The sequence below is a fragment of the Prunus mume genome, linkage group LG2 (genome assembly GCF_029339155.1).
Source record: "Prunus mume cultivar Tortuosa linkage group LG2, ASM2933915v1, whole genome shotgun sequence".
Lineage (NCBI taxonomy): Eukaryota > Viridiplantae > Streptophyta > Magnoliopsida > Rosales > Rosaceae > Prunus > Prunus mume.
In genome coordinates this window covers 33,643,136-33,660,397 of record NC_142699.1, presented here as the reverse complement: position 1 = coordinate 33,660,397, position 17,262 = coordinate 33,643,136, and the positions used below count along the sequence as shown (strand labels likewise).

The 17,262-nt window shown below is 36.4% G+C and overlaps 1 protein-coding gene across 1 annotated transcript; it reads left to right on the top strand.

Moving 5' to 3' along the window:
• Positions 1-8,587: 8,587 nt before the first annotated feature.
• LOC103323390 (autophagy-like protein) lies at positions 8,588-16,189 on the top strand. The gene is given in 7 exon segments (XM_008225385.3): positions 8,588-9,327; positions 9,329-9,669; positions 11,221-12,898; positions 14,596-14,816; positions 15,170-15,383; positions 15,699-16,054; positions 16,056-16,189. Coding segments are annotated over 7 exon segments (3,507 nt in total). The 5' UTR covers positions 8,588-8,724; the 3' UTR covers positions 16,150-16,189.
• The last annotated feature ends 1,073 nt before the right edge of the window (positions 16,190-17,262 follow it).

Sequence of the window (17,262 nt, the reverse complement as noted above, 5' to 3'; positions counted from 1 at the left end):
CCTGTAGTTTCAATTTGGGACCTTTTGTTTAAGCTCAATAAATAGTTTACTAATGTGGTATATAATAACATCATTTTATAAGATCAATAACTAAAATATACCATATGATTTTAGGGCTTTTCATTAATGGGCACATTTTAGCATGACATACAATTACCCATATAGAGCCTATTTGGAGAGAAAAACTCAAAATTAGTCACTTGTCATTTTCTAATTGGTATTAGAAATTTTTTAACACACTAAGAACCAATTAAAAAATGATAAGTGACTAGTTTTGGGTTTTTCTCTCTAAATAGGCTTTATATGGGTAATTGTATAATATATCATGCTAAAATGGACTTATCGCTAAAACAAGTCAAAATTACAAACCTTGCAATTGTTTCCATATTTTAACAAATTGATTTAAAGTCAATCGCCCTTATACTTGACAACAATAAAAACAAAACCTAAAAGTCAACTTTCATGTGACCAACAATTGTTGCCGGCCAACTTTTCGGCCAGCCACCCACTCTGACAGAAATTCTGGCCACCATTCGCAGACGGCAGCTTTCCAATGGCCGGCGACAAATTCCAACCGGTAGCTCTATAATTCTACATAAATAGATCAATTTACAAGTTATAAACCTTAAAACCTCTCTCTCTATGTATGTTTATATACACATACACACGAAGCTAATGACGCACAATACAAAGTATACAATGCAATACAAACTACAACGAAATGGCTGAAACAGATATTTACACTGTAATGTAGTGTGCAAAATATGATACGCTACATGATAAATATCAAGAGGTAAACTATTTTGAAATATACTTGCCTATTCGCGCATATGCACGACTAGCATAAAAATTAAAAAATGCAATATTAGTGTCTAAAATATTATAGGCATTGCGTATAGTCGCCAAAATGTAACTATTTGGAATAACAAACACATATTACCGCATGAGCACATCAACTAACAGAAAAATAGATACTGCAATGTAGTGTTTGAAAATATATAGACACTGCAACGTAGTGGGGCTAGAACTTATTCAATGACCAAAACAACTTTTGTGGGGCTAGAAAAATTTGAAAAAGTTTCTTTGGAACACAAATTCCTTTGTTTTATGACTCAAAATTTAAACAAAAACACACAACAACAAAGTTCCACACCTCCAAACCTAAACTAAGCATTATCCTCAATGTGTAAAAACACGGGAGTAATGCATGCAATGACAAAACTTGGAGTTGCACCAAAATTTGATGTGATTAATTACAAGTAGTCAATATCGGAAGATTAGGTATATGAGTTGTGTTCCTTACCGTCAACCCACTCTCTTCCAATTGGCTATGTAATTTATGGTACTTGTTACAAGAAGTTATTTATTAGGAATCTCCTTCCGTCTCAACCTAATTCTTCTAACCATAAAATTAGTGGTCAATTAATTGAAATCATTAAAAAGGGTAACAAACACTCAACATGTATAGATAAATAAAAGGCTTATTTATGTACATGCCCCTTGTGCTTTCAAACTTGTATCAGATTACCACCTGAGCTTTGAAACGTCTCAAAATTCCCCCCACACTTTTAAAAACGGTCTCACGTTACCCATTTTGTCAGTATTATAGATGTTCCGTTATGTGCTTTGGGCCCCACTTCGTTTCAATCCTTAACATTGGAGAATAAGAGTTTTTCAGCTTCAGAAAAGAGGAAAGGGGTATTTAGGTGAGAGAGGGAAATTTGGAGAAGAAGACTAGGGCTTATCATGTAAGGTGGTGTTATAACAATACCATTGAAGAATAAATAACTATAACCTACCATGTAAGGTGGTGTTATAAAAATGGAGGAATTTTAGACTCACATTAAGGAACCCATGAAGGAAAATATCAAGGACCCTCTTAGAAGGGTCAAGTTTGTGCATTGTCAGATTCACCAAGAGCCTCAGATCATGAGCACTTTCAGGTACAAGGAGATTCAATGCATTGCTTCCAACCTTATTGATCTGCTCTCTTTTCTACTCCTCTGTCATCCCAACCCCACAACTCACAACCACAACTTTCTCCACCAACTTTGGATACATCTCAACCATCCAATATGCCACATACCCTTCATGACTTATAGAGTATACAGCAAATCTCTCCACCCCTAATCTCTTCAACCTTTCTGCCACACATTTTGCTTGGAAAACCTCTGTCCTTTCTGGTTGGTGTAGGATTTGCCAAAGAACAATAGATCATGTATGTACAGATTGAAACTTTGAGAAAGTGAACCTACTTGATGGATGAATTGCCACTTTGAATTGCCACCATACCCATGAAGCATTACAAGAAAAGGCTTTTGATAAGCCCTAGCCTTCTTCTCCAAAATTGCCCTTTTCACCCAAATACCCCATTTCCCCTTTTATGAAGCTGAAAAACCCTTATTCTCCAATGTTAAGGATTGAAAAGAAGTGGGGCCCAAAATATATAACAGAACGTCTATAATACTGATGGAATGGGTAATGTGAGATCGTTTTTAAAAGTGTAGGGGGTATTTTAAGACGTCTCAAAGCCCAAGTGATAATCTGAGACAAGTTTGAAAGCATAGGGGGCATGTACATAAATAAGCCTAAATAAAATAACAATATCAAAGAATTTGAGTATTCATAGCTAGGCTACATCGTAGTCCTAGTAAAAATAAATTAGTTCATGAAGGATTTAATGGGAAACATGACGATTGATAAAGACATGAGAGGCACCGAATTCTCCAAGTAGAACACCAAGGTTGTGTGAGCTCTCTTCCTATTCTCCTTAGGGTGTTTTGGCTATGAGTATGAAGTGTGTAAGGATCTTTTTACAATGGATGAATCTCCCTATTTATATTACTAGAAATCCTACCTATCTAAGGTATAATTACAATTATTATAAAAATAGGATACTTATTAATCTAGGGTCTTCTTGATTTCTCCTTGTTTGACATGGTCAGATTTGAACCATCTTCAATTAGGAAATTTGACAACATTCCATGTGAAATGAATGATTTGGCTTCTTTCCAATTAATCTCTAATCTTCCTCTTCTTACCCCTTTTTAGCTCAATTTCTCTTATTTCCACAATTCCTTCACAAATCTCACAAAGCAAATTAAAACAAACAATTTAAATCAAGGATAAAAATAAATAAATAGGTAAAATAGCCCAAAAATGCATATAAAATATAAGCTTATCAGAAAAGTACTGCAACTTCAATATGGTTTTATTGTTTCTTCCTTATGTAACTTATGCCGAATTCTATGACTATGTGTAATTAAGTTTCTTTTGCTAGGGCATAATGCAACTCTAGTATGATAATCTAGTTTTCTTATTTTGTCTATGTATTGATTGTTGTTTGATGTTGGATTTTTAATCACTGTGTTTAATAACTTGATTGATTATCTTAATGCTTGATCACCATCTAGATTTTTAATTGAGTTTATCTTATGAAAATTAGCATAGCTGGCCTTGAGCCAGGGCTAACAGGGCTACAGTCCAGGGCCCAAAGTTGAGGGGGGCCCAATTGTTTTTTAACGCCTATGCGTATGTGTATGTAAAAAAAAATAATAATAATAATAAAAGAGAGAAGCCAAACCGTACCTGTACCAAAGAGGAAGCCAAATCAATCTCCAACCACTTTTAATATTCTCTCAATCTCAATAAACGTATAGAGGAAGGAAGCAAAGTTAATTATTATTTATTAATTATATAATATATATAAAACAAGGATCGAAAAAACATGGGGAAATCAAGTAATCAACAGACCTTCTTAGTCATAAAAAAAAGAAGTTCAACGAAGAAGTTCATAACGCAAGCAATTTATTTATTTATTTATTTTGGTGATTCTCGTCTTCTCCAACGCAGAGTTGGAAAACAAATCATCCACAAGCTAGAAGGTAATTTTTTATTTTTATTTAGATAGATATAGAGATCTAGATGCAATTTTTTTTGTAAATTGTAATACATATCTTTATTAACTTTTTTATTTATTATTTGATTCCACAGAAAACTTGGTTGGGATTCTTGTTCTTTATAATTAGAAGTTTCAAGTTGAAGAAAATATGCTTAAAATCCAGGTTTTATTGTTCTTTGTTAATTAGTTTCATTATTGTTTATTGTGTTGTGTTTCTTATAAAAATTAAAAAATATTTCCTGAGAAACAACTTTATGGAATCTCAAGAGACAAAAAAAATAATAATAATAAGAAATTGCTCAAATTTTAAGAGGATCTTTGAATAAATATTTTGTTAAACAAACCAATGTTTCACTTGAAAATTTAGATGGAGATTTACCAAATGAATATGAACAACCAATTTAATTGGAAGAATTAGCAGAAAATGAGAATGATGTGAATGAAGAAGTTGGTGATCTAGATGAAAATGAAAATATTGATGAACTTTTCCATGATGAAAATGAAAATATTGATGAACCTTGCCATGGAAATGAATGTCCCCTAATCAAATTTGATTTGAACATTTATAATCCACTAGTTTGGGGTAGTTTTGATCCAAGAAGATTGATGAAATCAAGAAATGCTTACAGAGATTGGGGAGGAAGCATGTAGACTCAAATATGTAGTTTTTGTGTTTTGAATACAACGTTTACAATGTGGGGTACTCTTTTTCTTTCATTTGGAGTTTTGTCCCATTGGGTTTTTCCTAAATAAGATTTTAATGAGGCACGTGTTCTTCCTTATCTTTTGTAAATTCTTATAATTTTAATAAAATTAATTAGTGAATAAATATATTTTTAAAATTTTAGTATTTAATTTGTATAAAAGGGCACACTTAAGAAAATTTGCCCTGGGCCTTAGAAAACCTAGGACCGGCTCTGAAAATTATAGTAAATGCCATACTTAAGTTGAGGCTACTTCTTGTGATTAAGATTTGTAATTCTTTTAGAGTAAATACCATGCTCCTAGGGTTTACATGCTTGTTTGAGGTGTTCATTGATCTTAATACCATAGGCGAATTGCATGTAGAAATATTTAGGTTAGCCTAAATACCATAGTTAATTTATGAAAAGGAAAACAAAGCGGCAACATCAATTGGTTTGTTAATAGGTAGGTGAATAAGAGGCTATACATTGCATTACTAGTGGTGAATTCATTGTCCTAGTGCTTTCATCAATTTGAATGTATTGTCTTTGTGTGCTTTGATTTTTCAACTCGTTTTGTCCTTTAATTTCGTTGTTTTAGTTTATTAAATCACTCATTCAGAAACCCTATATGTGTTTACGTGAGAATGCTATATGTTTGATTTCTCGTTTATATTAATTAGATTAGTTAGAGTGTTTTGTGAAGTGAATTAGGTTAAATTAATTTGAAGTTAAACTTAATCTTAGTGGGAGTGACCTTATACTTGCCATGCTAAATTACGATTGATCTTGTGCACTTGCGAGTATAATTTGTGTTTGGAATAAAATATGTTTTCGTGTTATCTGAAATTTACAATAGTCTGTTGTTCTGTTAAGGTGGTTAAAGTTTTGGCTTCCACCCATTGGTGAAGTAGTCAACATCTATGATGGCATGCTTCACTCCTCAATTTCTCTTAATTTAAGGCCCGATCAGTTGAATCCCCCACTGGGCAAATGGCTAGGGCATGTTGATAATCGTGAGTGGTTTGGGAGGTTAATGACGGACTGTCGCCATGATCTGGCATTTGTTGCACTTTCGGACAAACTCTTTAGCGTTGGTTTTCATGGTCGCCTAGAAGTATCATTGCCTTAAGGTTCAATGCACAAGTGATCTTGCCCCTGAGTGCAATCCACATAGACCTTCGTGTAGCTCCTTTACGACCAAGTCTCCTTTGCTAGGTGCTAAACATCTCTTAAGCGGCGATAAGTACCCTCGCCGTAGGTGGGATATTTAACCAAAGTAAGTGCTGACTCGCCCCATAAGAGTAGACTATTTTCTGCGAGTCCGACTAAAATGGTAGCAACAAGTTTCATTACACTACTAAGGTTGTGCATATATGCTCATGATAAGCCTGGTAGAAGAGTAGGTTCAATGAGTTACATGTGTCAATGAGAATATGGCTAAGATCGTAGTTTCGATGGTCGTCGTGATGATCTCCGATGGTCGTCGTGATGACCAAGGGATCATCATGTAGAGTTACCGCATCTCTTGCTTCCTCCTCTCTGAAGGTTATGGTTCCCAACATCGATTTAGGTGTTTACAAGCGATGCCCTGTCCTAAGGATAAGCCTTCTAACACTTGGTGCATGTCGAGCATATTCTTTTCGCGCTCAATTGGAGTCCCTTATAAGGGTGTGGCCACAAGAAATGGGTAGGATTGGGGGCCCTGTTATGTTTATGGAGGTCAACCCTACCATTGGTGGATCGATCCATTGTTGGGGGATTTATGCGAAATGAGAAATCTTGGGGTTTCCTTGGCAAACAAGTTGTTCATAGGTCTTTCTCAACTCTTAGCATTTTTCTGTAGTATAACCATTGTCATGATGGTAAAAAATAGTATTTCTTAGGATCTTTGGATTTTGTCCTCATGGGACGAAGAGGTGGGAGTTCATTTTGCACTGCCAGAAACACTTCAACTCGTGAGGGTCAAACCCATTAGGCTTTTGTGTTAAAAAGATATTAATTTTATTTTGGTTTGATTTTATGATATGGGAAACTACACATCCCAATATTTCTAACTCTATAAACTTCAGGGAAATAAGTTTTTTAATTTATTTATTTATTATCAAATATAAACTTTAATAGTACAATCAAAGATATCAACAAGCCATCGAAAGTACCAATCCACATAGGGCAACAAAATAACATGTTAAAAACAAAACTAAAGCGGACAAAAGCCGCATTAAAACTACTAGCTCACATCACCATAATTAACCATAAGCCCAAATAAAGCCCACATACCCAACATAACCTAAACCCTAAAATAATCCATGAGCCTAAGTGAACCCTACCACCACCACTTGAAGAAGCGTCATCGTTACCACACTCATCACTGCATTCGTAATAGATTTTGGGAAAATATAGTTTCTAGTGATCTACATTAGCATAAGAGTGAACAAATAAACGAAAACAATAATCTTGAAAAAGAACAATTAGGTGATTTGCAACAACTTCCGTCAAAGACGATGTAGACCTAAATTTAGAGAACATGAGTAGTGTTAGAGAATGAGTTTTGAGAGAAAAATTTGTTTGAGAATGCCTAAAAGGGGTGATGGAGAACTTCAATCGAAGCATTATTCAGAAGAAATCACCACAAGGTGGGTTCTTATTCAAAACGCCTCTCTGTGAAGTTTTTCTTTAGGACTCACAAAAGGAGGGATAGCTCGGATTTTTTTGTTCGTATAATTTCAGGGAAATAAGTTAGGTTGTGCATGTAGGTTGTTATGATTTTTCAAAGATGAACGTGGCAATTTCCGTTGTTGATTTTAGTAAACGACTCATGTAACGATTTCCAATTGACCTAAAATTTGAGTATGTTGGATTTGTACATATCTAGTATTCAAATCACCCTCCCCAAGTATCAACTTACTGAATGAATACACCCTCTTAATACTCGAAATATCACTTGTATGTAAAAGAAAAATAAATAAAAAATAAAAAATTCAACGGAATACACCCCCTTAATTATTTCTATGGAATCTCTCTAAAAAAAGAGATTATTAAAAATAAAAAAATAAAAAAAATAAAAACTCATTCCTACTGGATATAAAACTGCCGTCTTTGCTTTTCTGTACTTCTAAACTTATTGTGGAGAAGGAGAGAGCGACAGACAGATAAAAGAGAGAAAAAGAGAGAGTTAAGCTTACGCGGTGGTTACTTCCCGCAGAAGGTTCTCTGCGTTTGTTTATATATAAATATTAGATATATTACAGAGAAAAAGAGTAAAAAATAATAATAATTATTATTATTATTGCTGAAGAAGGAAGAGGGAGAGAAAACGTAGACGGCAGACTGCTATAATAATGAACGTAAAAATATATATCGCAAGGGGTTTCGTGGAAACCTTGTGCTGATGCTACAGTATTCAAAAGCGCCTTTCTTGACGAAATCCCTTTCGATTACCCATCTTGGCCTCTCAGTTCAAGCTTTTCGCTTTAGCTCTTTTGTCAAAGTCGTCGAATCTTTAGTTACTCGATATTTGGTTTGGCTTTTGGCTTTTGCTTGCGCGGTGGACCGGTGGTGATCGTGAAGGATTTGAGGGCTTTCTCGAGAAGATTTCTGCTGGGATTTGGGCTGCTGTTGATGAATTTGGTGGTACGTCGGTGAAGAATTTGGGGTCTGATTTTTTGCGTGGGACACTTGGAATCGGGGGAATTTTGAGGAATTCATTATGGGTTCGTACTGATTAGGGTTTTGTAAGGATTGAAGTTGAGTGGTCGGTATTGCTGATATAAAGTCCGCGTTTTTGTTTTTGATCAAAATAAAGTCTGCGTTTTAGGTTGTCAATGCTGGGTACAATCATTGATTTTAATTTTTTTCCCCGATAAAATCTTTTGTGGGTTGTTCAGAATTGGTTAAATTTGGAGGTGGGTTTGTGATAATTTGGGGTTTTATCGAGGCTTAAGATCTAAAAATCGGGAATTTCCACTTGGTTGCAGGTTATTTTGGAAAAGTAGCGGAATTCAAATTCTTGGGGTTGTTTCATATCTGGTGGTGAGCTCTTATTCAACCATTTGGGCTTAGAAATTACTTTGTGTATAAGGTGGTGTTGATTGTGTTGCTTGGGGCTTTGTGGTTGAGAGTCATTACTTTCTGGATAAGATGAGTTCTACCATCACTGAAGGTTTGGTTAATCTGGGCAAGCTTTTGGTGCATATTGCTGAGAATGGGCACTCATTTGAGCTCGATTGTGAGGACACCACACCGGTAGAGGCAGTTATGCGGTATATTGAATCTGTGGTGGGGATTAATCTCAATGACCAGCTTGTTCTGTGTTTGGATATGAAGCTTGAGCCACACCGGCCACTTTCAGATTATAAGCTTCCAGCTGATGGTCGGGAAGTATTTATATTCAATAAAGCAAGACTGCAAACTAATTCATCCCTCCCTTTGCCTGAGCAAGTTGATATTCTTGAGATTGCCGAACCCCAATCACCATCGGCTTCACATGACCCTCACCCTTTGGATGATGCTTTGGACCCTGCTTTGAAAGCTTTGCCTTCTTATGAAAGGCAATTTAGGTACCACTACCACAAGGGTCATGCAATTTACACTAGTACCCAAGTGAAATATGAGAACTGCGAGCGGCTCTGGAGGGAGCAAAAGGTTCAAGAAAGGGCAGTGGAGGTTGCAAGGGGCAATTTGGACCAATACTATAGGATGATAAACCAAAACTACACAGAGTTCATGAAGCGTTATTCTCAAGCAACATAGGATTCATTCTGATCTTTTGGTGAATCTTGGGAGGGATGTAGACAAACTGAGATCCATCAAGCTTCACCCTGCATTACAGACTGCCACTCGTAAGTGCTTATCGGATTTTGTCAAGGAAGAGAACTTGAGGAAAGCGGGAGAGAGTTGTAGCAGTTCCCACAGGCAGTTTGAGAATAAGGTTTCACAGTTCAAGCAGATATTTGGTGAGGTGAAGCGAAAAGTCGAGGAATTGTTTTCTAATAGGGCTTCTTTGCCTATTAGGAATTTGGATCTGACGATTAAGGAGCACCAGCGACATATTACTGAACAAAAGAGTATAATGCAGTCTTTGAGGTTAGATTCCTTTCATTTGTTGTCATATTCATGTACAGTATATATATCTTGTTTGTTTGTCTGTCCAATTTCCTTTGCCTGAGTCCTTCTGGAATGTTTTGGAGTTTCCTTCTGAATGGGCTTATTTTCTTTTTTAAAACGAAAAGATGAAATTATTTTCCAGAGATTGGAATTGTTAGTGTGAAGCCCCTGGAGTGATTCCACACCTATCTTTATTGTTCTATTTTCTGTTTTTAATTGTTTTGCTACTTAAGCCTACAATTCACCCATATCCTACACCACTTAGCTTGAGTGCCCATATTTTTGGGGTATACAGTACCAGTAGATGGAATTGAAAAGAAGGGAGTTAGTGTAGACGCTCATGCCGAGGAGTGGAAAATAAACTTGCGAGCATTTGTGTTTTTTTTTTTCTTTAAGCAAACGATTGCCACTTAGGTAAGTGCTTAATGTAATTGAACTAGATGAATTAGGTTCCAAAGTCATAAGGCGGTGGAGTTTTCATCTGAAGTCACTTTATCATTTTCACAAGATAAACTTCCTTCTATACTTTAGCTTCAAAACTTTCTAAAGACTTACTAACAAGATTCCATCTATTTTGTTTTCAATGTATGAACTACGTACATCAACCTACAAACAGGGATAGGAAAGTTGTGAAGATATGAGAGGAACTTTTTATTATTAGTGACTATCCTTTTGAGTATCATAACATTCAGGAAGTGATTATTCTTGTAAATTTTTATATGCCTGAACTTCTTTTTGGTGAGGACATTTGATGTGGTGGTTTTAGCAATCTGATGTAGTTGTCACCTGTAACAGTGGAGTCCTATCATAATAGATAAGAAGTATACCAGTTCCTAAACCTCCAAGACTATTTAAAGCTTTCTGAATGTTATGGTCTTTGGAACCAAGCTTCTCATTTTGCTTGAGTTAAGCCAGTTGGTGATGTAGGATATGGGTGAATTGTAGGCTTAAGTAGAGTAGTGGAAGCGAACAATGAAAAACAGAAAATAGAACGATAAAGATAGGTCTGGAATCACTCCAGGGGCTTCACACCCGACCTTGGCTTCACACCAAGAATTCCAATCTCTGGAAAATAAACTTTTCTCATAACTCAACAACTCTAACCTCCATATTGAATTACACAGTAGGGGTATTTATAATAATCTAACCTTAGAATGAAAAGGAAAATTAAACTTATTCTAGGAAAGAAATCCTAATCTAAATAAAATAAGAGACTTGGAAATCTGGAAAAACGAGAAATCCTACTGAAATCTGGAAACTTAGAAAACAAGTTAGAAACTAATCGCAGGAATAAAAAAAATTACTAGATTTAAAGACCAAATTAAATGATTTCCTCTTCCATCTCATTCTTTTGTAAATCCTAATGGGTTTAACAAAGATGTCCTCATCAGTTGGAATCGTGAGATTCTGGATAACACTTGTGTTTTCACTGCTGCACTTAGATATTTAATTTTCTGCCTTGAATTGTTGCATTAGTTATATTATTTTTAGAATATTACTAATGCAATCAACTGATTATAATTTATGCAGCAAAGATGTAAATACTGTCAAGAAACTTGTGGATGATTGCTTGTCTTGCCAATTGTCTTCGTCACTTCGTCCTCACGATGCAGTTTCAGCCTTAGGCCCTATGTATGATGTCCATGACAAAAATCACCTGCCTAGGATGCAGGCTTGTGATCGTGCAATTTCCAAGCTGCTGGACTTCTGCAAGGATAAAAAGAATGAAATGAACATCTTTGTCCATAATTATATGCAAAAGATAACATATATTTCTTACATCATCAAAGATGCAAAGTTACAGTTTCCTGTTTTTAGAGAGGCAATGGTGCGTCAGGAGGATCTATTTTTGGACTTAAAGTTGGTTCGGGGGATCGGCCCTGCATATAGAGCCTGCTTAGCAGAAATAGTAAGAAGAAAGGCTTCCCTGAAGCTTTATATGGGGATGGCTGGACAGTTGGCTGAAAGGCTTGCGACAAAGAGGGAGGCTGAGGTTAGGAGACGGGAGGAGTTTCTGAAAGCTCACATTTTGTACATGCCCAGGGATGTATTAGCATCCATGGGATTATATGATACCCCCAATCAGTGTGATGTCAATATAGCTCCTTTTGATACTGGCTTGCTTGATATTGACATTTCAGACCTGGACCGTTATGCACCTGAGTTCTTGGCAGGATTGTCTTCCAAGGGTTCGTTTAGAGGTTCATATTCTATGTCTAATGAAAGTTGTCATTCAGCAGAGGTTGGGGAGATTGCATTGGATAACCATGAGAAATATGACTCTGAGGAGCTACTTGAAGGCTGTGAGTTGGTAGAGATTGCTGGAACTAGTAAGATGGAAGTTGAGAATGCAAAATTGAAAGCCGACCTGGCTTCTGCAATTGCTATGATTTGTTCATTCTGGCCTGAAGTAGACTATGAATCATTGGATGATAGTAAAATGGAAATTTTATTGAAGGATGCTGCAGAGAAGACAGCTGAAGCCTTGCAACTGAAAGATGAATATGGAAAGCATCTGCAATCTATGCTTAGGATGAAGGAGATGCAGTGTCTTTCATATGAGAAACGCATCGAAGAACTGGAACAGAGATTGTCTGATCAGTATTTGCAAGGCCAGAAGCTTTCAAATGATAAGGATGCCTCTGAATTTGCCCTTTTGTCTGATAAGGTTGATGATTGCAAGCAAGAAATGTTAGGTAGTAGAGAAGTCCATATGCCTTGCTTATCTAATACTGAGCCCATGGATGAGGTTTCTTGCATCTCAAATTCTCTGGATACAAAATTGGGTCTGTTCAATGCACAACCTGGAAAAATGCGAGATGGGGGAGATGAAAATATGATGGATTCTTCTGCAGTACAAAATCATCAAATGGATTCATCAATGCAAGAGCTACGTCGTGAAGAAATGCTAGCCAGGGGTAAAGATGTGAAAGATAAGATGGTGGGGCAGCTGGGCATGTCACTGACAAACAGTTCTACTGCTGAAAGCATGCCTGAACCTCTGAATGTCTTACCATGTGAAACAGCAATTGAGCCAGGCTTGGACAACAAAGTCAGTACTGAACTGTTGTTGGAATTGGAAAGTGCACTTGCAGATAAGTCAAACCAGTTGAGTGAAACAGAAATTAAGCTTAAAGCTGCTGTGGAGGATGTTGCGATGCTTAAGAGGGAATTGGACACAAATCGGAAACTACTTGATGAATCTCAGGTACTAGTGGATCAACCACATTTATTTTTTGGAGTGCTGCTTCCACCCACCTGTCCTATTTCTCCATACACTTTATTAACTCACCCTGTATTTAACTTCAAAACATTTTTATAATCTCTTTTCACACCCCATGATTTTGATAATACCCTTGAACCCCAAATAAAATATAATGATAATTAAAGAAACAGTTTGTTAATCTTGAATGGCTAATACCCCATGACGTCATTCATGCCCAGGTTGTCATCCTTGATAGTGCTCCCATTTGAGGTTTTGCAACCTTGTGCTTTAATTTCTTCCTTCAAAATCTGAGATGGTTATGTGATGTTATGTGAAGAGTTCAAAGTCCCATTATTGTATCTTGTCCCATGCAGCCATGAATTTCTTCAAGATCTCATACTTCTACAAATAGCCTGCTTCATGATCCTCAGCATAGAACCTTTTTCAGTTGGGATATCATATGACAACTATTGTTTTACATGTTGAAAAGTGTTCTTTACAGTCTTTTCATCCTTTGTTGTCAATATTGGTTTTCATTCTCTGGTGCACCCGTCTATGGCAGCCTGCAGATCCCTATCATCTTTTTTTTTTCTTTAATTCTGAATAGTTCTTTTTTTTTCTTTTTCCAATTAGCTTTGCTGATTAGTTTGATTTACTTTTGAGGGATAAAGTATATTTTCATTTTTGTATTCTTGATAGAAGTTAGTATTTAAAAATGCTAGATTATGATCCCTTGGCCTTTTGTTTTCCTTTCCTTACAAAGAATGGTTGACTTTCATCCCCCTAGGGCTTTCTACCTTTTTATTGTACGACAAAAATGTTTGATTATGATTATGCTGTTTACCCTATAAATTGGCACTGAACTAGAACGTTGTGATAGATATCAAATGCAACAATAGAAGAGTGTCATTTGATTTATATTTTGGCTCACAAGATCTCACTAGGGTTTTAAGAGCATTTAATGTACTAGAATGATACAAAATCCTTAGAGTGTATGTTAGGGTTATGACCAGTAGGTTATCCATACATACTTATTGTAGTCCCCATATAAATATTTCAATTTATATGGAATCTGTTTAACCCAGAATTGGACCAGCAGGGGCCCTAGCCCCCACTTTTTTGTTTTCTTCTTTTTGGCAGGGCGAGAGGGGGTGGGGGGATCTTTTTATTTACATTGCTTTCTCATGACTTCTACCATTCTCTATTTTTTTCTTTTGGTATAATATTCTTTTTATACCTCTATTGTAGATGCTCTTTGCGGGTTGCTTCAATGTTGCTTTTTATGTTTAGGGTTATGTAGTTTTACAATTTTTGGTCTTGTCAGTTAGCTGTTTAATGAAGCAACCTTCAAAAGTCAAGTTCTGGTATCGTCACTGTTAGAAGGGTTTATAGGGTTAAAAATAAAATAGTTGGCCAAAAAAGTGATGAGAACTATTTATCATGGTATGTCAATTCCTTGACGGTGTCGTGAAAATTGTAGCCATTTGAGAAACTCAATAGTACTGCAGACATGAAAGCGTTTTAAGATCCCCAGTTCAACAGAAATGCAAGATGAATTGTGACTGACGGTGTCTCATCGAGTGATTGATGGCTGCATTAATTAAGCACTTCCACAGAACCGTGATTAGAGCTTATATTTTGTTTTATTATTTGTTAACTTCTCTGTATTCTGATTGTATATTATGTTTTGTCGTTGCCAGATGAATTGTGCTCACTTGGAGAATTGTTTGCATGAGGCAAGAGAGGAAGCTCAAACCCATCTTTGTGCGTCTGATCGCAGGGCCTCAGAGTATAGTGCTCTGCGTGCTTCTGCTGTGAAAATGCATGGCCTTTTCGAAAGACTTCGGAACTGTGTTTATGCTCAGGGTGGGGTGGCTAGTTTTGCTGAATCGCTACGTACCTTAGCACAATCTCTGGGAAAGTAAGTTTGTTACGCCAGTCCTTGTTTTATCTGCCTTTAAAGTTTATTATTCTCATCGATGCTATATTTCCTACACTACATCTCATGCAACCTTGATAGCCTTTTAAAAGTTTGTTTTACATCAGTAGGACATTTCAATAAAATAACTAAAAGATTAAAAAATGCATTGGAAAATAAAACTAATAAACATTATAATGGAGGGAAGGTTATCTATGTTTAGTGGATATTTTTATGGATACTTCCATCTCATGAATATTTGGTTACACTCGCGTCAAAAGGGAAAACAATACAGAGTATTTAGTTCTATTGTTGTTAATGGAGATGATAGTAGTTTTGGCTTTGATTTGTTTCAGCTCTATTAACGACAATGAAGATGATGGTACTGTTGAGTTTCGCAAATGTATTCGGGTCCTCGCAGATAGAGTTGGTTTCTTGTCAAGACACCGTGAAGAGCTACTGGACAAGTATCCGAAGGTTGAAGCTGCCAATGAACAACTTAGAAAAGAATTGGAAGATAAGAAGGATCTGGTTAAGACTTTGTACACAAAGCATCAACTCGAGAAGCAGGTAATTGATATTGGGATTTTTTGTTCAAAATATATATATATATATATATTTGTTAGTAGTTTTCTTGACTTACCTGTTGTACAAGACACCTGTGCTTGTATCTTATTATGCTCTGTTGCATAATGGTCTTAATCTTTACCGGCAGATCTGGTAGTGAACATCTTAATGACTTAATTACTGTAAGATTTTGGATTACAATTTTTCATCTGTTTACGGTTTAGTGAGTAGTGAACTTAGGCATCAACCATGACTGAATTCTGTTCTGGTTGAATGATCAATTAATAGGTTGTTATTGTACTTTAAATTTTGCTGCAGGCAAACAAGGAGAAGATATCTTTCAGCCGCTTGGAAGTTCACGAGATTGCTGCCTTTGTTCTTAACACAGCTGGGCATTACGAGGCAATCAATCGGAATTGCTCAAACTACTACCTCTCAGCTGAATCTGTGGCCTTGTTTACGGATCATCTCCCACATCAACCTAACTGCATTGTTGGACAAATTGTGCATATCGAACGCCAGACTGTGAAGCCATTGGCTCCTACTTCAACCCGGTCTGAGTACGAGCTAACCTCTGACACAGGGACCGACCGGTTGACCTTGAATTCAGGATCGAACCCCTATGGTCTCCCTTTTGGTTGTGAATACTTCGTAGTGACAGTAGCAATGTTACCTGATACCACCATTCATTCACCTCCTTCCTGATCCCTGCTTTAGGCAGATTGACGTGATGGAAGAATTCCAAGTGTACATACGGATATTACTTTAAACAGTTATAATCCTTCTCGTGGGAGAATGGAACTTGATTTGCTCTCTGTACAGCTGATGATGCAATAGAATTTAATCTTCTCCTCCCACTGTTGGCTTTGTGTATATAATAGCCATTTCTATGAATATGTAAAAAATGTGAATATTAGTTCTTTTTTTTCTTTTTTAAATAGGGGTCTTTATCTACAAGTATGCTCGTTGGTACACCCGGCTTCAAATCGAAAGCATTATTCAAGATAAGGTTATTTTCGGGGACACGGCAAAGATGAAGTGTGTATATTTTCTTTTCTTTTTTTTTTTATATAATTGTCAGTGATGCCATTTAGTTTCTCCACCTACTTTTCTACAAAATTATTTAAAAGGCCATACAACTTTCACTCATTGATGTCATAGGGGTTTAAACCTGAGATTATTAGGTTTGCACGTTAAGGCCTGTGTTGGCTTTTTTAAAGGGTTAATTACTCTGAAATTGATAGCTTGGAGAAAGAGCTTAAGAGCTTGAAGAATGCCAAATCTGAGAGTAGGAAGTGGGTTAGGGAATTGGAGAGGAAGATTGGGGTTTTGGAAGTGAAGAGCAAGAGACTTAGGGTTAAGGAGGAGATGAGGAAGAGGAAGGAGGAATGATGAATACTATGATGAAAATACCCTCCAAATAGGCCACACGTGCTCCTTATGTGGTTGGGTTTGACGGATTATTGGATGAAATCTCATAAAATCTAACGGCATGTGTGAAATTGGTGATAAAAATTAGTCGAAGGGGGTAAATTGGCTGATTTTTTAGTTGAGGGGGTTAAATTATACAGGAATCATAGCTCAAGGGGTAATCAAGACAAAAATGTCCCTGTCAAACAAGATTGGCACCCCCTATCCAATTTTCTTATCCACCTTATCTTCCCACCCACCATTTAAATTTGAAAAAACATAATATTATTTTTCCACCCACTATTATTCCTGAAATACCATTTAATTATTAATTCAATGAAATTCATTTTGCTAGTCTCTTCCTAATTCCCACCTCCAGGAACTCATTCTCTTTTCTCGTCAACGTCGGGCTAGTGTGGTTCTTTGCCCAGTATACCTCACTCAGCGACTGGACCTATCCCAAGGCAAACCT